The 25,445-nt window shown below is 38.4% G+C and overlaps 1 protein-coding gene across 3 annotated transcripts in view; it reads right to left on the bottom strand.

Annotated features, from left to right (window-relative positions):
- Positions 1–25,445, bottom strand: part of edil3a (EGF-like repeats and discoidin I-like domains 3a) — a 129,005-nt gene that overhangs the window by 40,804 nt on the left and 62,756 nt on the right. For all 3 annotated transcript variants that reach the window (XM_079449577.1, XM_079449578.1, XM_079449579.1), the window contains one exon: positions 15,806–15,919. In XM_079449577.1, coding sequence (XP_079305703.1) covers positions 15,806–15,919 — 114 coding nt within the window. The remainder of the gene's footprint in view (positions 1–15,805; positions 15,920–25,445) is intronic.

Genomic DNA, 25,445 nt, shown 5'->3' with positions numbered 1-25,445 from the left:
ACCAAAACCTTATTATAGGTTTAAAACAGATCTCAGTATAAACCTCACGGGTGAATTGTTTGCACATTTAATTCTGGCTGGTAAAATTTGATCTCATGTTGGTTTGCCAGACCATCTCATGAAACCAAATATTGAAGATTCGATTATTCTAATTTATTGGAAGATAAGTTTTTTATTTAGTAACACTCTGGAACAATTAACATATGTATGTGTGACACGTCTACCATCTCAGAGATTACTTCAATGGGTATGGACTGTTTCCCTGGACATACGTGGGCCTGACCCCCGTTCAATTCCAGTTTCTGTTGGCTAGTGTCTATTAATAAACTGTGGTGAGGAAGGCGGGACGCGAGCAGTGAGGCGGGGCCGGTGGCGTGAGTGATTGTTGGAATCAGCTGTGCGCGCACCGGTCCCGCATATCTCACGGAGGAGATCGGTTTATGTTTGTTTATTTTTTATTAAAGTTTGTTAAATGTTCGCCGTTTCCCGCCTCATTTCCTCTCTTTTATGGATCTTGTTACATATACATATACCTATTCATATTTGATTTTATTTATGTTAATATGAATTTGTATTGTTATTTTACTTTATAATTATTGCATTAAATAAACGATTTGTTGAATTTTGTTTAATGTTTATTTTATTAAATACATATTTTGTTGGATGGGTCCTGTAGTTTTGATGCAATTAAACAAACCTTACGGTACATTGACATTTAGCGGTTATGTTTGGTATTGCACTCTAAATTCAAACTATTGGAGAGACAAGTTTAGCCAAATATCAGTTCTTGTTACCAGAAATAATCTACAGGGACTCTTTTGTTTGTGAATGTGTACCCGAAGTCAAACTGGGTTCACAAATGTGCACATGCACATGACGTGTGTTTATGTTCTTAAGATGAAACCTTCTATAAAAATCACATTTTCTGTCAGCTTAAGTACTCAATATTATTCTGTAGGGGGAGAACACTCACAAGAATCACATTCAGAGCTCTTGGAAACTTTCAACTTGTAAACAGGTCACCATATGGTTCTTTAAAGGAAAAGTACACTCAGAAATAAAAATACTCTCATGATTTACTCACCCTCATTCCATCCCAGATCCTGGCCAGACATTAATTAATCCACCGGAGTCGTTTGGAATACTTTATGATGGATGTAGGCCTATGTGCTTTTTGGAGTGTCAACATTCGGGACCTATCTACACCTTCCTTTGCAATTTGGTACAGCTAAAATAGCTTAAAGCGAATAACACCAGGAGCCAGATGCATTAAATCTTGTTAAAAATAAGGTGCACACGTATATAAAGTGAGCGTTTTTTTATTATGGCATCATTAGGGAATCATGTTCATCTGGGATGGCGCAAAGGTGTGTAAATTATGAAAGAAATAGCTTTTTTTAAGAACTACTCAAAGCTCAGAGTTTTTTAGGCCTGCTTTCAAAAGTACGCTATCCTTATTTTCAGGATGTTTTTTTTGGCTGTGTAAACAGATAATTGGACATGCAGGATTTCCAAGGAAATGCAATTAAACATTCTAAAAGTGTTAAGTTTATGTTATTTTGGTTTAACACATTATTTGCCCTCACCTTAAAGACTCAAACCTGCTTTCAACAACAAAATGGCTTTAACTGCATAAATCGCTTGTATATTTTTAAATTGTCGAATATAAAATGGACACACGTTCAAATGTACAATTTTATTAAGTCTTGTCTTACAAGTAGGTTCCATCTTCTAAGAACATCAAATACAACAAAGAATTAAAAGCATGAACATAATATTCACTTATTACATGTGTAATGAGTTCAGCTTGATCCGCTCTCAGTAGAATTCAAATCAAAGACCAAGCATGGTCATTGGATGTCTTAACAAGTAAGTAAAAGGCTACATCCTGTGTAAACAGAATAAATCTAAACCGACAGTAAATAGAGCAATACAAAAAATATTCGTTTATATTGTTTTTAAGATGTAACTTAATAGGAATATGTTTGCACATCTTCCCTGTTTCCATCTCTCTCTTTCATGCCAGCAGATATTCAGTACTTAGATACTTAGAGTCCTAAGAACACTTGCATCCTAATATCAAAGATCTGTCTTTATGCAGTTTACTATTAACATTTCAGAGGTTCGAGTTATTAGCCGCTCTCAACTAAAAAATCGATACCGGAATGTTAAATAACCATCTCTAACATGAACTTCCTCTGAGCCTTCTGGGAAGAGAGTTTGTTTACTTAACATTTGCTCTTAAGAACCATGCAGCTGATTCAATTGTACAGGCTCTTAGTTTGCGTCTGTTTCTTCTCCACTGGTCAGGGCGCCACTGAAACTCACTCAAAGTGTTTAGCTCACTGAGGCAGTCATTGTGTGATGCATCTATGCTGTAGGTCTTTTAGAGGCTGTGTTAAACATGGTGAAGGATTGTTGCATGGCAGGACTGTTAAAGTGTTATTAAACCCCCCATTTCATCACTAGACAGCTCTATGCAGTTTTCGAAATGTGCAAAAAGAAGTAGGTGAGAAAAACGGTGAGAAACATAGAGGTGCGAATGCAAAACTGCATGTGGTTGAGTCAGTAAAAGTTCTCGGATCAAAAAAATTCGATAAATTCACAGTGCATCTCAGATATACAGTAGACGATGTCTTTCATTTAATGTAAAAATGAACTGAAATAGAGGTCTGCATTAAAAATATATGGATGCAGTTATGCATTTTTGAATATGTTTTTCTGCATTGTTGAATCGAAAATAGAGAAAGCACAATATGTTGAAACATTGCTCACAAGTCCGTCGTGTTTCATTGCAAATTTAGGTCATTAGCAAAGAAAACTAGGCCCCTGCCTTGTTCTTGTGATAAAATGGCTTTTTTCAAAGTGACATATGATAGAGATATAGAGATATAGGCCATGGTAGAGATCAGGTGATGTTTTCTCATTTAAAATGAGTGGACATTTAGAGGAGACAAGCTACATTTTAAATGGTAAGATCAGAAAGATGACAAAAAGAATACGTTTAAGAGGAGACTATTTGCATGTGCTCCCACAGATAAATAAAAAAATGAGTGTTGTAGACAAAATAACATTCCTGCTGCCCAAACGTCTGTCTTTTGAAAAGAAATGAAAAATATACATAAGATGTACAATGTGCAGCCAAGTTCACCACTTTAACATATGGCTGAAAGACCTTTGAATAAACATCAGCTTGTTGTAAAGCTGCATATATCTGACTAAATTAATCTGAAATGCATGATCGTGGTCATCAAGGAGAACAAAAGGTTGAAAGGTGCAAATCATAAAAAGAACCTTTCGGATATTCAGGTTGAACTTGTGGCAATCAGGTAACATATTTAAAACGGAAGCGAAACTTGAAATTCATGTAGAAACATATATTCAGAATAATAATAAAAATGCTGTTTTACTCAAGTTAAAGGTAAAGTTTGCAAAAGAAAAAAAACTGAGTGCTGGTAGGAACCCTATATAATCTACCCCTAGCTAAAAAATATTGGGGTCAGGCCTTGACTTTCCCTCTGTCTCATGAACTGGTTCAAAACTGTTATAGAATGGAGAAATTAGCTGAAAATGAGGGTGATGGCGTGTTTTATATACTGTATGTATATAGGACTCTAAATGTTCATCGCCCACTGGTTGTTCTGAATGCACATAGTCACCTTCCAAGCCCTGCCAACGCGTTTTCATTTTCAAATCAATTTCTTTGTAATTTTACAATGTTGTTGGAGTTTTAACCCCACAAATACATCTATTCACATTTTCATATCTCTCTTCTCCAACATAGCAAATACTTTCTTAGCCGAGGTCTGATTGTTCGGAAATCCACACAGGACAATGTGTAAATATACTGTACATCTTCATTTCAATTTGCGCTTTGACATTTCCTCAGCCTTTTCTTTACCCCAGGTGCTCAATATTAATATTTACCCAGGCTTGGCACTCAATAGCTCTCGAATGATTCATCTCAATTGCCTGGTGCTGTTTGAGGAAGCAAGAAGTTTCTGTTTTGTTTCATCCCTTTTTATCCCTCAATCATAAAGACAGTTTTGCGAGGAATCAAAGAACAGGCACATCACAAGCGTAAACTTATGACACCTTCATTCACAATAGATTTCTGTTCCCTAAAAACATGTGGCTTCAGAGTTCTTTGTGTCAAAACAAAAACAAAAAACTTGCTCTCGCTCTCTTATAGCATACCAATCTTTTCTTTTGTAATTTTAACATCAAAGAGATTTGTTTCACAGATGGAACAAAACTCTTTTCTCATACTGGCTTTTTGCGTATTCTAAATCCATACAAAAACAAATATGGCTAGAAAGAGTAATATACGTACTATAATTACGTTCGGGAGACGGGGCTACTTGTCATGAGGAAGTTGACATAATAGCTATAGCTTAATATCTACACTGGTAAAAATGTTGGGTTGATTCAATCCATGGTTGTGTGAGATACCAACAGAGCCAACCGTTAGTTTAAATGAACCAAAATGAACCATATCAGACCCAAACATGGGTTGAAACAAAGTTCAATGTAAACTAACCGGCAGAGCCGGACAGTAACGGAGTACATTTACTCGAGTACAGTACTTAAGTACAATTTTGAGGGATCTGTACTTTACTTGAGTATAATTTTTGGGGAGTACTCATGACTTTACTCAAGTACATTTGAGAGGCAAATATTGTACTCTTTACTCCGCTACATTTCTATCCATAACCGTAAGTACCCGTTACTTCTAAAAAGGAAAAAGAAAAATCTCGGAAACCACCAATTTGTTTTTTCCCTCTCAAACGTGATTGGATTGTGCAGGCGCCACTTATTGGGCGAGCCTATCAGCAACAATCACCCAGACCTCAGAGCTCTATCATTTGCTGTACACAGCTGTCAATCATCTCACGTCTGCATGACACGTCCTGTGTACACTTCCTCATTCAGGACATCCGCGATGAAGCTAAAGTGACATTTCTTCACCAAAACAAGAAGCTAATAAATGCACGATTAAAGAATATGTGTTTTGTGTGTATTTTCATGCGATTTGGGGGTATTTTTATATGAATAAAGAATAAAGGTAATGGAAGAGTAGCCAATAGCGTCATATAAAATGCTAAATATAACATGAAATGAACTTGAAAACATCGCGACCGGTCAGCTGATTTTCTTTAATCATTATTATTTTCTCTTCTTTGCTCTATGCTGCGTGTATAACACGGTCAGGTTCAGAGGTGTGTCAGAACATTGCTATATCGCCTTCTTTGCTGTTTTAGGTTTATTGATTTCAGGGGCGGCTTTTGTGTATGGCCCTAGCGTTCAGAAAACATTGTTGAAACAAAGTACGTGTGCATAATGAGACTCATTATAGATAATTAAACTACTTTACACTGATGTATACATGTAGCATAGGCGTCGGAAGCATGTGTATTTGAGAATGTATAAACACCGTTAATTCACATAGTGTCATTGACGTATAGTCGGTAAGACCGAAGATATGTAGTTTTGACGTGACATCATCGTAATGTTGGTTCGAAGCTCTTTTTGGCTAAACTCGTTTGTCTGCATTTTCCACATTTAAGATCATATACAGGCATTTATTTTCAATAAAACAAAGAAACTGTCTACAAAATGCCTAACAGTGGTTTTGGAATCAAGTGTGAGGTTATGGGTAGTGGGGATGGTCTTTATTTTCCCAATTAGTTGGCATCCATTTAATAATTTTAATAAATCGAATAATTTACACTATTGTTATTGTATTTCATTCATAATGTACAACGCTATCTGTGAAAAATTTAAAAAATATATTGTACGGAAAGACTTTGTAGTGCAGTCGCAGTTTAGGCTATTATGTATTTTGCGATTTGCCACTAGCTATGCCAGGATTAGCTTAAAAATGAAAAGAATCAAGGCTTAACAACCCTGCGACAAGGTAAGACATGTTTTATATTTAATCTTGTTTGCTGAATCTGATCAATGGTTGGTTTATATTTTAGTCTCATAGTCGATTAACGTAGTCGTTGGTGGTGGTTATGACAACATCTGGCTGTGGGTTATTTTTTACTACTTTAAGTTTTGTGGTTACATATATGTGGTATCATTTGGTTTCATTGTGGTTCGTTTTTGTATGGTCTGAGGAAATTTCGCCATACCCTAGGTTTTGATGAAACGCCACCACTGATTGATGAAAAAACAGAGAAACTCACATGTACACACAATTGTTAGCTGAATTGTATTTTCTAATATTACTCATTAATGTAAGCCGAGTATTTGCTTTGATGTTCTTGAGTATGCGGTGTGTTGTTTAAAACTGTTCGGTTCAAATGTGGGTGCAAAAAATCCATTAAAACTCTAGCAGAGGTGAAAAGAATAAAGCATGGTAAAAAGATTAAAATTACTTTATTTTACTTTAAATTCCTTTAACATTCTCCAAGGTATTAACATTAACATTTTTCATAACTCCATGTAGGACGTTTCTGTACATAAATGTAAGCACTGTGGCAGTAGTAATGCAATATTTAGAAAATGTACTCTTGTACTCTTGATACTCAAGTACTTTTAAAAACATGTACTTCAGTACTTTTACTTAAGTACACATCTGACTGTAGTACTTTTACTTGTACTTGAGTAAAATTTAGCAAGGGGTATCTGTACTTTTACTCAAGTAATGAACCTGTGTACTCTGTCCGCCTCTGCTAACCGGTTGGGTTGGTTTCTATTTTATCCAACCACAGATTAAAACATACCAGCATTTTTTGAATGTACAAGGTTTTGTGTCCTTACTGCAATAACGTGATTGATTCAGGTCAAAACTTCATGATATGAGGATTGTTGGTTGAAATCTATAACCTTTATTTAAGGAGGACTGCAGTCCCCAACATAATTGTACTGTATGTGCATGTGCAAATTCAAAACTTCATAACATAAGGATTGCTGGATTAAAACAAAGAAATATGGTTAAAAATGACTGCATCTTTACAAAAAGAAACAATCCGTTGAAAACTCAACCAAATACATACAATACACTATAAAACATAACTTGCAAGATGTTCTCCATGCATAGATAGTAACTTGAACTTATACATTTTAGTTAAAGGAGTCAAATTATTGTTTTGCATATACCAATCATAATTGAGTCCATTTATCACTATACTGTCTAGGCATTAGTGGGTCCTTCTTACTTCTGACTTGTTTTCTTTTTGGGAGAGTTGTGACCTAAGATGACACCTGGCTCAGCGTGTGACTTATCATCCTGAATGAAGTGCCTGCCAGCGCCTCAGTGCAGCTCTTTCATGCTGACCTCCCAGCATACATCAGCAACCCAGCAGCGAGTGGGCGTCAATAATGCTAGAGGGCATGACAGCTAAATCCATTTTATACTAGGCCAACATAATCCATAAAATCAGTTAAACTTCATATCAGTATTAAGTCCTTGTTCAAATGAGGATGGGTTAGTTTTCTGAGGAAACAGACACCTGCAATCTTACTTGGATTCATTTATTGTTTGTCTGTTATGTCTCTACAGAATATTCATGCTTGCAGGTGTGTGTAAAACTTAAGGCTTTTGATATTTCAGGGAAAAAAAATCTTAAAGGCCAAGACAATGGCAATTTCGTACTATGAGAACACTTTAGTCTTAAGAAAACTCTTAAAATATTAAACTGTGAAATTGCAGAAAGTGTTAAGGGGGCTTAACTTGCTCCAAAAATATAGATTTTTTACTTTTTGAATGTAATGCTTCCTAAAGCACTGTTTACGCAACTTCACATGTAACCAGACACACAGTCCTGTTTTTCACTTGATACAAACGCAGAACATTATGTAATGAGGGGTCGGAAGCATGTGGATCCATTTGCAGATTAACTTTAATAATCAAGATCAGGGTCAAACAGGCAGTGATCAAACAACAGTGGCAGGAATATCAGAGGCTGAGCAGAAACAGAAACGATACCAGGTAATAGTCAGGGTTGGCAGCAAAGCAGTCAAAGTTCCAGAGAGCAAGGTCACAAGAGCAGGCGGCAGAGAATCAATAGTAGTCAAACAATCCAGGATACTACACAGAAGGGTCACAGAATATCAAGGTTAACGCTTAGAAATGTTAGCCGGGGCAAAACAAGACTTCGCAATGAGTAAGAGTGTAAATGCTGCTTAAGTAGAGCAGATCATGGAGAACACCTGTGCAGGTGATTAGTTTCTAAGCGGGGTGCATGGGAAATGTTGTCCAGGAAAGTCAATACTCAGGAGAGGGTGCCCTACGGTGGCCATCAGAGAGAGCCACAGAGGTCTGATTCATGACAGAGCCACCCCCCCCCCGGCATTTCGACGTTGAGGTCGTCCACGAGCACTGGATGAATTTGGTGAAATTCAGTGGTAAGTGTGGGATCCAAGATGTCATGGGCGTTGACCCAGGATCTTTCTTCTGGGCCATATCCATCCCAATCGATCAGATACTGCAACACTCGTCCACAGCGTCGAGAATCCAGAATCTCTCTGACCTGGTAAGCCTCCTCGCCGTCCACAATGATGGGAGGGGTTCTCTCTTCAGCGACCTTCTGGTCCCTCTCTCCTCTGGGACCACCGGCGGGCTTAAGCAGGGAGACATGAAAAGTGGGTGAGATACGATATTTGGCAGGTAAAGCTAAACGATATGAAAGAGTGATTTGTCTGAGTATTTCGAATGGACCCACGTACCTGGGACTTAATTTCTTGATTGGCAGTCAGAGTCGTAAGTCTCTAGTGGAGAGTCAGACCCATTGTCCAGGTGTATATTCAGGTCCCTCCCTTCTTCGACGGTCGGCTTGTTCCCTAGTTCGTCATACAGCTCGTTGTAGATGTACATGAGCAGCATTCAAAGTATTCTCACTCCTGATTAGCCAGTCGTTGACCGCAGGGAGTTCAGAGGGTTCTCCTGACCAGGGAAACAGGGGCAGCTGGAAGCCCAGAACACACTGGAATGGGGTGAGATTGGTTAAAGGTTTGTGGAGCGAATTCTGGGCGTACTCGGCCCATATCAGGAACCGACTCAAATCTTTCTGGTTTTGATGGCAGTAGGATCTTAGAAATTGGGTTCTCTCCTGATTGAGTCTCTCCACCTGGCCGCTGGCTTGCGGATGGTAACCTGAGGTGAGACTAACGTTGATGTCGAGTTGTTGACAGAAGGATTTCCAAACTCGTGACGTGAATTGCGGACCCTGATCTGAACAATGTCTTCGGGGAGTCCATAGAATCGAAAGACCTGTTCTAAGAGCACCTCTGCCGTCTCGAAGGTCGTGGGTAATTTGGGTAAGGGTATCAGTCGGCAAGCTTTGGAGAATCGGTCGATCACAGTCAGAATGGTTGTGCAATTCCTGGAGTTGGGGAGGTCAGTAACAAAAGCAATGGCAATATGAGACCACGGGCGCTGAGGAACGGGCAGAGGCTGCAACAACCCAGCAGGGCGTTGGTGAGATGATTTGGACATATTGCAAGTTGGACATTGTTGAACGAATGCAATGGTGTCAGCCTGCAGAGATGGCCACCAGAAGCGTTCAGACACCAGCTGAAGTGATGCTGTAATCCCTGGGTGACCAGAGCTGGGGAAGTCGTGTACCAGATGTAGGACCCGTTGGCGAAAATCATGAGGAACATAAGTTCAGTCATTGGGGCAATTCAGTGGCGTGGGATAATTGATTTGAGCCTCGGTGATCTCAGTGAGAATGTCCCATTGGACTGGAGCTACGATTAGTGTTGACGGAATGACAGTCTCATTGATGCTTCTCAAAGATGATGAGTCATGTAGTCTTGACAGTGCATCAGCTTTGCAGTTCTTGGACCCGGGTCTATAGATGACTTTAAAATCGAAGCGTGAGAAGAACATTGACCATCTTGCCTGCCGGGGATTGAGTCTTTTGGCTGAGCGGATATACTCTAGATTACGGTGATCTGTGAAAACAGTGAAGGGAACTTTGGCACCCTCTAGCCAATGTCTCCATTCCTCAAAGGCTGCCTTAATCGCCAGCAACTCCCGGTCTCCAACGTCATAGTTGCTCTCGGCGGAATTCAGTTTGCGTGAATAATAAGCACATGGGAATAGCTTGGGAGGACTGCCCTGACGTTGAGATAGCATAGCTCCAATGCCAGTGTTGGAAGCGTCAACTTCGACTATGAATTCCTGATATGGGTCTGGGTGATGAAGGATAGGAACAGCGGTGAAGCGATCTTTGAGTTGTTGGAAAGCGTTCTGAGCTGACGGCGACCAGTTTAAGCGCTGTCTCCCTCCCCTGAACAACGAAGTGAGCGGAGCCGCTATGGTGCTGAAGTTACGTATGAACCGCCTGTAGAAATTGGCAAAACCCAGGAATCGTTGCAGCTCTTTCACGGTTGAGGCCAGTTCAGTACTGATTGGACCTTGTTAGTGTCCATAGCGACCCCGTCGGCACTGATGATGTATCCCAGGAATGACACGTGTTTGATGGAGCTCACACTTTTCTTTTTTGGCATACAGTTGGTGTTCAATTAGACGCTTTAGAACTGCCCGGACGTGTTGAATGTGTGTTTCCAGAGAGTCAGAGTAAATTAGTATGTCATCAATGTAGACTATAACCCAGCGATTGAGCATGTCCCGGAACACATCATTGATGTAGGCTTGAAAGATGGATGGACTAGAGGCTGAACGGCATAACGAGATATTCATAGTGCCCAGAGGTCGTTGAGAAAGCAGTTTTCTACTTGTATCCATCCTAGATGCAAATTAGATTATAGGCGCTGCGAAGGTCGAGTTTGGTAAAGTACGGAGTTGTTCCAGGGCGGCTGGAACCAGAGGCAGTGGGTAACGGAATTTAACTGTGATCTTGTTGAGACTTCTGTAATCAATGCATGGTCGTAGACCCCCGTCCTTTTTCTTGACAAAGAACCCGGCTGATGCAGGAGAGGTGGAGGGTCTAATGAAGCCCTTGGCCAGCTCCTCCTCAATGTATGCTATCATTGCTTCAGACTCAGGTTGTGAAAGTTTCGCATTCTGCCACCAGCAGTGTGTTCGAATACTTCTCGAAATTGCTTAAGAAAGTTGGTGTATGAGGGGAATGCCATGCTACCTCCATCCCATACTGCAGTAGCCCAGTCTAAAGCTCGGCCAGTTAACAGGGAGCAGATAAATGATACGCGGCTATTGTCAATGATGTATAACAGTGGTTGTTGATCCATAAACAGAGAATATTGTAACAGAAATCCCTTACATTTATCTGGAGAGCCATCAAATTTCTCCAGTAAAGATAGTCGAGGGTTCACAGTAGGACTGATGGGCTGAGGCTCAGGTACTGGTGGGTTTGGCGGTGGTATGGTTGGCGGTGGTATGGTTAACTGAAGTGCTGGCAGAGTCTTAACCAGCTCCTCCGTAACAGACGTTAGGCGTTGGAGTTGTTGCTGGTGTGACATTAACATGGTAGCCTGAGCAGAAACCTCTGAGGAGAGATGATACATGGCTGCTGGATCCATCGTTGTCGAAGTCTTCTGTAATGAGGGGTCGGAAGCATGTGGATCCATTTGCAGATTAACTTTAATCAAGATAAGGGTCAAACAGGCAGTGATCCAACAACAGTGGCAGGAATATCAGAGGCTAAGCAGAAACAGAAACGATACCGGGCAAGAGTCAGGGTTGGCAGCAAAGCAGTCGAAGTTCCAGAGAGCAAGGTCACAAGGGCAGGCGGCAGAGAATCAACAATAGTCAAACAATCCAGGATTATACACAGAAGGGTCACAGAATATCAAGGTTAACGCTCAGAAATGTTAGCCGGGACAAAACAAGACTTCGCAATGAGTAAGAGTGTAAATGCTGCTTAAGTAGAGCAGATCATGGAGAACACCTGTGCAGGTGATTAGTCTCTATGCGGGGTGCATGGGAAATGTAGTCCGGGAAAGTCAATACTCAGGAGTGGGTGCCCTCCGGTGGCCATCAGAGAGAGCCACAGAGGTCTGATTCATGACACATTAGCTGAACTGTTTCTCTTTGTGTTCTGCCAATACAACAATCACAAGTTTGGATGACTTTATTGTATATATTTTTAGAAGCAAACCCTCTTCAATAAGCTCACCGTACTTACTTGATATAGCTTATATAACATTTTCAACATTGTTTTTGTTCTCTTTGGTCCATGTAGTGTGATATATTGTATGTAGACAGACGAAAAGTTATGAAGATAAGCGTTCACTAATTCCAGGGGAAGTGATTGACAGCATAATGCAATAGTGTTCTCCTCCAACATACAGCATACAATATAAACATATATCATGCTGTATATAGTTTTATGATAAAAATATGATTTATCTTTCATTTAGACTTCAGACTTCAAACGTAATCATTTTAATATATTTTTGTGGTTTGGGTTTTTGTTTTATTTAAAATGTTACAAAGTCATGGTGATTGTATAAAACACAGCAAATAATACTTATAGGCATTTATGTTCAAATTTTTATTTTGCTACGACCATGCAGCAAAAACAGACTGCTTTAGCTCTTTTGCTATTCAAGCTCAAATGCTTGAACCTGTTTAGATGCCAAAAACATATGTGAAACATGCTTGATAAAGTTTCAATACAAACTTTGCTGGCTTCTGCCCGCTCTTTGACTAGTTTTGTTGTTAATTAGGTAACCAGGAATGTAATATTTAAGACTCTCAGAAATAAGCTCTTTATTACAATTTATGCAGGGGTTAAATTGGTCCAAAAAAATTACATTACTAGAATACATCCCATAGTGTTTCCAGAGGTTCATGCCTGCTTTGTCGTAAGATAAAACACCTCAATAATATCTGACTTATTCTAATGATGTTCTAAACTAATGATGTTCTAATGACGTCAGAATAACATATAAAATGTACATTTTAAAATTATATTTTTAGAAAAATGGAAATGTAGCATTACAGAATCATTTGTGGTAGCAGTCAGAGATACATTTTTGTATTGCAGTTCCTCTGTGTTTTCTATCTAATGAATAACAGCTCAATTTATTCCAATTTAGCTATTTCAAAATAAAATACTCTCTAGCTCTTGTACTGAAACCAGACTGACCATTTAGATTTCCATCCATTACTTTTGTTATACCAAATCATTAAAAGGACAGAATCCTTAAGCTGTATTTTTGAAAAGCTAGATTTAGAATCATTATATTTGCTGCATGAGGTTGGACAAGTGTATATGTTGAGTGTCTTTACTAGAATCCATTTTATGACAGTTTTTATTCTGATCAGGATTGGGTCCTTGCTGCATGTTTGAATCTTCTTTACCCTCTCACTCTCTTTTAATATACACACACACACACACACACACATGCGCGCACACACTCACGTCCCCTAAGCACATGAAAGCCCTCTGACAGAAGAGTATCTCCAACCCAGAAAAAAAAGTCCATACAATTTCCCAGATTTTCTCATTCCGGCTGAATTTAGAAATGTTTTCAAAATAAAATGTAATCTAAAATAAATCTTCTGCATCCGCACAATTACAGTATATACCAGTTGTTCTCAAAGTGTTTGCGTAATCTCCAGCACCTCTGAACTAAGAAATAATTTGAATCTGGCAAACAATCTTATAGTTATAAAGATTGTATATTTTGTGCATAACAGAAATATTGGTGAGATTGTTCAAATTATTCTTTCATAATGTGCCCATGCATCCATTGTTATTCATTACAGTATTAACTAATTGATGGAAAATAAAAAGAGTTTATGGGCACATACTGGAATAGATAATATACCAAGTATTGATCCAAGGACTCTTGCAGACTTATAAATATATTGGCTGCAAGAGCATGAATTGATGGGAAAATAAATCCAGAATTGATGGATGTTGTCCCACGAGATGGATAATCTGTTGTTTTCCAAAATAAACCTTTCTCCATTCTGCTAAAAAAAAATGGTCGATCATAAAACTCAAAGTTTTCTATGACACAAATAAAATGATGCATTATTTGATTCAAATATCACATTTACATATGTGTTTCAAGAAGACCAAGCCATACCTTTGACAGGCTTAAGCATAGACAATTTATAAAGATTGATATTACACAATTGTTTTCTATATAGAAAGGAAACAACCGAAGGCTGTTTTGGCTTTTAACAATCTAACCATTCAAAAGAGGCCACTGGGTGCAACACTGAAGGCAACCGCAAGTTAACATTTTTCCAGAACACGGACTGTTTAATTTTCCACTTGAGGTTAAACGCAAACATTCCGACAACACATTCATGCCAGTAGTGGTTTCCAGAACATGCCAGTAAATGTAATTCCTCTCAAAGTGAAAAATGCTGCTATCAACCATGTGCAGACATCTCCAACGCTGTCTGTGGTTACACAGAAGAAGGTAAATACAGCTTTGCTTAAGGACCGACCATTTCACTTTTATCGTGACAGCTCAAGATCACTTGTCAAACATTCTGACATTGTTGTAGCATTACGATGCTGATGTGCATGTTGACTGCACGATTTATCATTTACAATATTAAATATTGCCATTAATGAAAACTGTGCATTAGATTCTAGCCATTAACAGCATTATGAAAAAAGTCTGGTCACACTTTTTCGTGCAGGTTGTCTCTACTTAAAGTAATGGCTTATACAGAAGGTGTTTGCTTCATTTGAATATTTCTTGGCCCACAACACAGACATACCGTCTAATTCGGGAGGTTTTTCATGGCTCTACTGTCAAGTGGTTGTTAAAGTCTCCCTAATCCAGGAATATGTGAGACAGATCTTATTTTGCAGCTTGCCACAAAGAATAAAACAAAAGGGGGCAGTGATTGAACCTGACAAAAAGGTGAAATGAATGGAGTGAGAATTTGATTTTAGTGTGGTAAGACATGAATGGAGGCTTTTTGACAGGGACTTGGTAAAACCTTTGTGAAAAAAATTTGAAAACAAACTGTGATGAAGGGTTTGTCACTACTCTGTGATAAAAGACCGAATATAAATCAAATAACCCAGAAAGTCTAATATCACTTTTGATTCATGACGATAAGACACATCTACTGTGAACAAATGACACTTTCTGTCACACTCTCTCTCTTTCTCACTTTTCATTCAGTCACATTTGATCTGTCCATATCTTCTTCTCTGTCTCCCCTCCATTTATTTAAAAAAAACATGTGCGCAGTATAAATGATTTGCATAACACGGATAAAATTCAGATGAAAGGTGATAAAATAGTATTTAATCAAAGTGTTTGATCATACCTAAATCAAAGTGTTTCACTCCTTTCATACGGCTTATGTTAATATATCACCAGCCTTGTACATCAGCTTTGACTAGAATGTGAAATGACAGATGATTAAAGTTAGCATAGTGTCAAAGTATTGCTATGTAAAATACTACCGAAAAAAAGAAAGGATGGATTGTGAATAAAAATAAACTATTTTGCATATAACAACAACAAATCACAGTCATGTATTTTTCATTATTTTACGGTATTACCCGCAACAATAAAGCCACATAGGATCTCAGAGACCAATGAGCTTAAGGGAGGCAAAAACATCTAAAACCTTTTCCTCTTGTGTTTGGACATTGGAAATAATACTGGTTTACACACTACTCGATGTCCAGCTGTTTTGTGCAGTTCTTTTACTGTCAAACTACAAAACTACAAAAATCTCTTTCGTTCCTGCTCAGAAAAAAAACACCCCGTTTGAGAGTTGTGTGAAATACATGCCCTTGCATGCTTCTCTCTGGACCCACAACAAAAAGGCTCTTTTATGAACTGTCATAAAATTCACTTAATACAAAACCTGTAAAATGAGCTGAGAAGAAATGGGGCAGGGAATAAACCATCCATAAAAACAAGAACATTTACTTACTGTACTGACAGTGTCTTCCCATATATTCTCCTGGGCATTCACAGGAATAGTTCGCCACCAGATCTGTGCAGATCCCCCCATTTTTACATGGCTGTCTTTCGCATTCATTAACATCTGTAAAAAAAAGGAAAAGTAATTGTTCAAATCAGATTTGAAGGAAAATGAATAAAACGTATCACATTCAAATGAGTTTAGATAAACATTCGAGATATTTTATTAGTTTGAAACAAAACAAGAGATGCCTTTTCTTTGGAAGATTATGGTCTGTGTTTTTTTGTTAATATTGTGTAGATGTACATGTTTTCAATTTAATTGATTTATTTGTCACATACAGTCATACACATGATACAAACACGTGATCGAACACGTGAATGCTTGTTTGTGTTAATCTCCTGCGGCTTTGTCCATCATTTCATGTCACAATTCTTTCACCTTTGCTCATTTAATCATATTTTATTATCTCTAATGTTTCGACCCATCAAACATTTTCCTTCATGTTTTAAACAGTATGCCACATTTAATTTGGAAGATATTATAATTTGATTTTAATAATAATAACATTTACAACAACAACAATAATAAAAATACCAAACAAGTATAAAATGAAGTTGTATAAATATAATATAAAATGATACTATATAAATATTCAAGAGAAATGTAGATGCAAGAACTTTAACAAGTATACAACATGTACTGTACTCGAGATCAATAATCTGTACATTTAAAAGTTAGATTTTAAGGACATCCCCGATCAGCCTTGCTGCCCCACCACCCACTGTTCAACCCCACAAAGGGTGTGTTTGATGACAATCTGCAACCTGCTAATAAAACGTACTGGGATCCATCTAGGCGAAGATAGACAGGAAACCATATTGAGCCTATAAAGTAAATATCAGACACAGAGATGGGGGTCCTCACTGTACAATCTGACACAGCACACACACATAAATGGGACACTAATTCTGAGGTTTCACCGCAAATTATCCAGATGAAAAGCACACCTCTGTCTTTACTCATCTGTGGTTATGCTAAAAGGATATAGGCGGGTGCTTTTGTTAAAGAGCAGTCACGTTCATCTCGCCGTGAGGACTAGGGAGGCTGTCAGTTGTCTGTGAGACCAAATGGCAAGAGATAAATGAGGTTAGAGCCTGTCCGAAGATCCTACTGAACAATCCTAAAGTGTTTCAGTGTTACTATGGAAAACAAAGATTCTTTCCAAATCTAAAAATGTTTATTCTCTTGTGAATTACCCTTAAGTTGTTCCAAACCTGTATACGTGTATCTGTTTGGTTACTGAGATTTCTGGGGCACCATTGAGTACCATAGTAGAACGAGAACGATTGTGTTTTAGAAAGAAAAAATCATACATTTTAAAGAATTTAGGAAAACAAACAGATGAACAGAAATCCCAGTTGCTAATTTTCTTCTAAATATCTTTTGTTGTGTTCAACAGAAATAAAAATATCTTGCACAGGTCCGGAACAACTTGAGGTTTAGTGTTTCATGACAGAAATGTCATATTTGGGTGAAGTATCCTTCCCTATTCTTCCCATTTTATAAATATTACTGAAGTTGTTCAGGAGAGGAGAAAAGACGCAAAGGAATCTGTAATGTAGGATACATGTTTCAGAATTATTATTTTGTGAAACTGTATAGTAGCCTAATCACCCTGTGTAGCATCAAATCAAATGATAAGAATGGGGGAATTCCATGTTGTTATTTGAGCACATGGCATAAGAACTTTACAGAAATTAAGTTTTTATGGCATGAATGTACACTATCAGCCCAACCAAAACATGTTTTCGCAAAACTTAAATTGAAAAGTTACTGAGTTGTGGTCACTAGGCATCTCAAAATGACCAAAGCTTAACATATGGCAAGGAAACCCAACAGAATGTCAACATCAATACAAATCTTAAATAAATGCTGTGCTTGTTTGAAAGAGTTAAGATCGAGGTCAAAATCATGCAACTGCACCCACACAACCAATATAATTACTTCTGTAAGTGTAACACAAAGGCAGAAAATGTCATGAATGCAGCACTGAAGGACATCCCTGATATTTTGAGGATAAGGTTCAAAACGCCAGAAGCCTCGATTTGCTTAACTCATCCGGTCTTAAGTCTTTATTTCTTTCTGGATTTTTTAGCAATTAAATGTGCATGCACATCCTACTGTATATATAAACTAGGGCCAAGAGTAAAGCAGTACAATACTTTATAAAAACATGCGGTGCCAGCTATTGGGTTCAGTCTTACAAGCGATTTTCTTCAAAACGCAAATGTCATAAAAGTAGCTCATGAAACAGGTCTTTTTTGTGACACAGATATCTAGGATGTGAAACACAGTTGTTTCTGAAAATTGGCAGAAAATCAACACAGCATGAGCAGTGAACTCAAACATGCATAGCTGTAGAATCTCTGCTCTTACACAAACATTTGTTTTCATGACTTTCATGTGATGTCGCCATAGTGCAGACAAAATGGTGATTATTTGTGAAAATGGAACCAAGAACGTTCTTGTTAACGGTCCGAGTCTTAAAAAAAACCCACACTAACCAGATTCATCGCTAAATCTCACAGGACATAGAACAGAAATATTTTAGCTAAGCCCAAAACCCAGGTCAATGTTCCCTGCCCTACCCATATCGCCAATATCCTGGCTCACACCACCCACTGTTTGGACAGGAAATTAAATGTTCTATTGATTTGCCTTTCCAAAAAAACTTTTTATTTTTAGCAAGACTAAGTTTGTCTACAGTCTTGAAGATTGTTGAGTGTGTGATGAAGCCTGACCAAACGCACAGTTACTTCATTATTTCTCAAATTAGGAAAGCATGTTCCAAACTCTGTTCTCCGAACAACAAAAGCTGTATTAGCATGGTTGCACAACGGGCCACTGTCAGACAGAATGCCGTATTCATAGCGGGAATCACAAGGATTATGTTTTAATTAATTCAAGTGAGAGAGCTTAGAGCTCTCATTAATCATCATTAACTTGAGAAACAAAGATCTGAGAGCACGCAGCTGACATTAACAAGGGCAAATGATCATTAAGTTAATATTGAAAATCTAAAATGGGTGCAAATGTTTGCTTTAATAGTTTGCAAATAATATGATTCTTTAAAGAATTACGAGCAATCAGATTTCCATCGATTCTTTGCTGAAGTTCAATATAATGTGAAAACTGTAACTCTAAACATCAGAATGATATGAGTGAAGCAAGGAGCCTTGTGCAGTACCTGGTTGCATGTGGGACCTTGCGCTCTACGTATTCTTGAGAAGAAACCATTATTTGCTCACCTTTTTGACATTTCACACCTGTGTGACTTACTTTCTTCTGCAGCAACTGCAATGGAGGTTCGCTCTTGAAAATAAAGATGCTTAGAAAACTTTGGGCTCCAAAAAGAACCACAAAGTGTCAGGTCTCGGGTCTAACCACCTGTCTGAATTTCCTTCTCTCTGTGTGTGTGTGCTTGTTGTCGAGCGCGTGGCTTTGTTTTGACGGCTACCACACACTCATTATCTGCCATTATCTCTCATATCCTCATTCATTCCCATTATAAGCACTCATTCCCCTCACCTGGTGTTCTCATTAATTTTGCAGAATTTATGCCTCTGAGTTTCTGGTTGCGATCTTTATTTGATACTCATACCCAGTTATTATTGGCCTCTAGTCTAGCGGTTTTTCTTTATCTAGCTTAGTTTTTGTTACTCTTGTCTTGTCGTTTGGATTTATTCTTTGCCCTGTAGGATTACTTTTCTGCCTTTGGATTATTTTTCCCTTTTTAGATGGTTGACTTTCTATGCTCTTGGATTTCTCATGTTGTGTCTGCCCAGGCTCTGGCTTTGGTTGTTTTTCCTCCATTTTTCCCCCGGATTCCTGTCGGCCCACCCGAGCCCTCCAATGCGGACTCTTCACCCTGCGCTTGGGCAGGAGTGCCCGTACCGGACTGTCTCCCTCGCCTTTGGGAGTTCAGGTCTTACGGCTGCCGGCACGGGCATTGGTCCCTCTCCTGTGAACTGTCACTCTCGCATGGGGGATTACCTCCCCCAGCCTCAAATTTCCCATGCATCTGGGTCGGGTACCCCGAGGTGGTTTTTCAGCGTCCGGCAGTCAGCAAATCTCTCCTCAGGTCGAGTTTATTTTTAAAAGTGTAAATGACAGGAGAGTGAGTAAATGATGAGAATATGTTCATGTTTTGGTAAACTATCAGCAATAATAATGTGTTTCAGCAATACATGTTTTGTTATTAAGGTATAAAAGATATTGTGTGTTTTCTCACCTGATTCAGATGGAGTGTCTGACCTTGAACATAGCGTGTTTAAAGTTTTGTTCATTTTGGGCATAGCTAAACAATACGATCATTCTCAGATCCACACCAAACAATTGGTCCTTGAGCTACCGTAGGGGGTCTCAGACTGCTCGGAAATGGACTCTGGTGCGGATATCTTTTGGATCAAAAGCAATCCAACCCAACAGAAGAACGAACTATAATAGGAAATTATGTATATTGGGTAAAAAGCAGCAGTGTGTGTTTTGCAAATATTTCAGGACATCAAACTTTAAATGCAAAGGTGTAAATACAGTGTTTAGTAATCATCAAAGATACTTTATTTGCTCTGTGGCAGACCGCAGTGCTTTAAAATAATGCAAACATGATATAAGGATAGCTAGAAAGAAAGTCACAAAAAGATCTGTTATATATCAAAATAGATGGATGATCGCTCTGAGAGGAATCCTGGATCATAAATACAAAATTGTAACAAACTAAATTGAAGGTGTTAAAAATATAAAAGGCCAGTTTGTCTAGGAGAGTAGTAGCGCTGTTTTGAAAAAGGGCTTTGTGATAAAGAGCAAGTAGCTTTCAAAAAGATTGAGCTTTGAGACATTTTAACTTAAAGCTACCACTTCTAAGTGAAACTGTCTAATTCAGAACATGATATGAATGTTCGATGAACATACAATATACTCCTTTACCCTTTCAATTGCTGAGGAGCATGTAAAACCACTTAAGCGATGGTAATAGTTCATCAGTAGGAACTGAATTCTCTATCCTTCCGTTCAAATAAACTCATGGGCATGGGGATCACTCGTCTCACAGAACGTTTACTGTAATTTGCTACAATTAGACCTTTCACCTGCAGTGGGCCAGTAATGACGGTGGTTCCTTCTTTATTAGAAGAATTCGAGTTATTTGTTCCATTTGTATTCACAGAACCATTCTGAAGACAAAAAACAGCTAAATGATCAGGTGGCACTCTGTGATGCAGGAAAACGTGGACACAAACCGAATCTGGTAAAGGTGAAGATTCTTCAGAGATGGCGCAGCGGGCCCGGATTGACAGACTGTTTAAGGTGTGAGACTTTAGATCAGTGAGGGCCAATTAAATCTGTTATTTGTGTGCATATACGTTAGATTGTGTGTGTGTGTATACGCTTGTCAGAATGCGTGTGGTAAAGCGAGAGAGAGAGGATTACCTCGGGGAAGAGTAGCTAATCCACACAGTGGGAGATACACAGACACTGAGAGACTCAAGGTCAGGTAAACAAAACTCTGCCATATCTGACACATAGGTCCATCAACTAGAAGCTATCAGAGTCAATGAACTCCTGCTCTCTAACCGAATGCTCCGTGCTACTCTGAGACAAACATGATTATAAATAAAATATAACATGTGTGTGTGTGTGTGTGTATACATACGTATATACACGTATGCTTGTGTGTATATATGTATAGGTAGTCGGGCTGCTGAAACTCACATTAAAAAGAGCTGCATAATCTAATAGAACTGTTTGAAAATTAAATTCCTTATTTAAACCAATCAATAATTCTACATGTGCAAATGTTAAAATCGCTTGTTTTTGCCAAACCCTCATGTTCTGTGGTTTGCAAGATCCCAAGGCCATTTCAATATCTCAAAAATCATAACAAATGAATAAAAAATAGACAAATCAGATACTCAAATATAAAACATGAATACATTCAATGAAATGTGCTATGATTCTCTTACTGGTATGCAAACCACTTCAATAAACATCTTCCTATTGGGTCTTCATGGGGAACTTTCTGCCATGAAAGCCTAGGACATATGTTCATCTTCGCAACGCAAATAAAGAAAGTTTTGATGAGGTTCGGGAGCTTTCTGACTCTCGCCTATAGACAGCAACACAACTGACTTTGAAAGTGCAGAATGGCAGTTACGTTGCTGTCTGTGAGATCCCCTTTAATAGGATCATGGGAAAATATTAGAGGAAAATGAAAAATAATCGGTTATTTTTAAATGTGTACATTAGTACAGTTAATCCCAAAAGAACATAGGAATTAATGACATTTGATCACATAAAAATACCACTGGAGGCTTGACATCTGGGCACATGAAACATCCATTTTCCAAAACCATCCATTAAAGAACTATAATGACACCAGTCTTCTTATGAAGATCAAAATGTAAGAGGAATGTTACAACTCATATCTATTAGTATGCACACGCAGAAGCAGACAGAGAGAGAGAGAGAGAGGAGGGATTGTCCTTTGCTGTGCCATTGTCTGTTGTGTGAGTGATGAAGTGCTCTGCTAGCCGGGAGACAGTGGAGGTTTAACCTGATTTAGTGTTCAGAGCACATAGGGCCATTTCCACAGTGCGGGGGTATGGAGGTGTAGTATGCATTCAGGGTGTGTGTGGGTCTGCGTATGTCTGTCTGCTGGTTCAGGCATGCATGCATGATTCTGAAGCTTTCCTCCAACCCACATTTATCGCCATGCTTCTTTCGGAACCGATACCAAAGGATTAAAAAAATCTTCCAAGTGTGGCACACTCCCATTTAACTAGCGTCAAACCCTTTATCTGGCCCTTAACAACATCTGCGGTTCTAGTTAGACTCGTGCCAAACACTGATTGGCTGTGTCCGGCGCTCTCTCGCTCCTTTTCCTGTTCGCCATAAAGCAGTTCCCAGTCGCAAGATAATGAGAGAGATGAATAGCTCTCGGACATGAAGTGCTGTAATGGTAAGCGTTAAATTGGTTACAGTGTATCCAGGGAGAGAGCAGAGGGAAGGTGAAAAGGCCTTTCCAGTGGGCAGCAGTGACCCCTACTGAGTGGACACCTGGTCCAGTGCTGCTCTGAAACAGTGGGATGGGAATTAACTGTGCGGAAGAACAGCAGGGATCGGAACACTGGGAGTAAGGGTTCGAGATGGAGGTTAGGTGGAGATATTTTCCTTTGTTAGAGTACAAGAAATGGAGCTCAGATAAACTGAAAATAATGAAGAACAACGAAAAGTCAAGAGCTGCGGGTTGATTAATAAGTCAAGAAATCAGAAAATGCATAATCCATACAGTAAAATTCCTGTTATTTTACGAAATGTTACTGATTTATTTAAGAGATTTGTTTTTAATACGGTAAAATGCTAATAGTGCAAAAAATACATTAACGAAATAAACTGCAAAAAGATGGGAGTAGAATAAAATGAAAGACGTGTCATTTTTTTTCTTTTTTCTGCCGCCCAACCTTCCGGAATATTACCATTTCGTACAAGATTTTCTATTTCTACATGTGTGTACTTTATTAATACCATATTTCCACCTCACTCATTTATTAGGCTTAAACATCCAGGGAGAAATATTAAGAGGAATTTGGAGTAAAATGCTAATTATATTGAATCTTTATTAGTTGTATCTTTTCTAACTATTTTGGCATTTTATTATTACTATTTTGGTGTATATCTGATTCATATCCAGTTATACTGATATCATATCTAAGTTTGGTGTCTCTGCAGATATTGAGCATCTGTCAGATTAGTTCAGCCGGTGTGTGAAGCGTGTTGATGATTGTGGAGCCAATCGAATCTTAAATGGATAAAAAGAAAGATAATGCTGCTCTACTTCTGAAACCTCACATCTCCATATTTCATGATTTTTAATGAATTCATTATTTTCTTGCCATTATTATTTGTCAACCTTTATGTTTGTCACTGGAATTAGCAAATATGTAACTAATAAGAAGTCATTTCCATTTCCAAACAATGAATTTGGACATCAGAGGTTTCGGAAGGACAGCGACGATATTTTATTTAAGTACAGCTAAAAATAACCTCTCTTCTGTTTAGGTGGCGTTTAGTTACAACTCTCCATTCCAACTGTATGTAGATAAAGGCCAGCAAAAACCCCCGCTTACAAAAAATCTAAACATATTTTTCCTTCATAATATTTTTCATTATTTTAAAATGATTTGCCTGTGCAGCAGAAGCACGACTGTAATTGGATTTGCTGTTTACAATCAGATGCGGGTAAAAATTGATGTGGACAAGATCTTACCTTTCTTCTCTGAATATTATACCTGATTATTTTTCATAGCACTAGAGAAACTTCAATGTTGATGATGTTCTGCTACATTGGGTTCACATAGAAAGATTCTGAGTAATGAAGTATGACAGAATTACAATATGATAGATCTGCTTTTCATAAAACTTTATTCTATACTTGGGCAGCATATAAACGAATAACTGTCATCCTTTGTACACCCATTGGAATATTAAGGAAGCTTGTCTCTACTATTCCTAAGTCATGTTTTTTATTGTCTTGATATTTTGTGAAAGATTGGTACAACCCTTTATTGTTGAGGTGAATCATGACATTATAAACTAAAGTGAAGTCTTTATGTGAAGACTCAACAGCAAGTGGAGATCCAGCATTTCAAATTATGGTGACATGGTCAAACAATTCATATCAGTCAGACATGATGCAAAATGGTTCCCCTCTGAAAGGTCTGAATAAACGGCAGCTAAAATAAACCGTTCCTCAGCTCTGAGTATAGACAATGTGTGATTTATTTCCTGACTGAAGCCGTACGGACAGAATATCATTACTTTATCAGCTTATCTCCTGCTTAGCTCAGTGGGAAAGAAATAGCACCTGCTAAGCTGCGGAATTCGGGGTTAAGACATAAAAATGACACTGTGTTAACTTTCACTTTAGCCGAAGCTGTTATGATTTATTTACTGGCTCCTTAAGGCTTTGTTGAAGTTTGTTGGATCAGTGTGAATTAGCCTTTAAAGCGGTGGAGTTGTCTGGTCTGATTCACACACTTTGCTCTTGTTTCACTAGAAGTGTCGAGATCGCAGTGCATTTTGCTTCATTGTGCATAAAAGTAATGTTCAAAGGCATTGGTGAAAAAGGCACACACACACACGTATGCCATATATTTATGCGTTTTATTAAACGCTTTCATCCAAAACGACCTACAGTCTATTCTTGTGTGTTCCCTGATAATCTAGCCTTTTGTGCTACTCACTGAGCCAAAGGAAAACACGCACGCACGCACAAATAATTGCATAAAGTCTTCTTCTATGTCCTTGCATTAATTGAGTTTGGTAGCCTGGATGAGTCCTGATGCAAGTACACTAGAAAGGCGTTTGAGCAATGGGCAGGTTTTTATACTAACAGGCTTTGGCAGCATGCCAGCGGAGATCTAGCAACAGAGATGAAGGCTGCAGCACAAAGAAGGAAAAGAGCACATAAACCTTGAGTGAAGGAGGAGAGATGGGAAAAACAGAAGAGAGTAGAGAAGGATGAAACAAGAGAAGGAAAAAGAAAGACTAGCGGGGAGAGATATTCGAGAAAAAGATAAAGAAATGAGAA

Source organism: Barbatula barbatula (assembly GCF_947034865.1).
Source record: "Barbatula barbatula genome assembly, chromosome: 2".
NCBI classification, from domain to species: Eukaryota; Metazoa; Chordata; class Actinopteri; order Cypriniformes; family Nemacheilidae; genus Barbatula; species Barbatula barbatula.
Note: the sequence above shows the minus strand (reverse complement) of the source record. Positions and strands in the feature narration are given on the sequence as shown.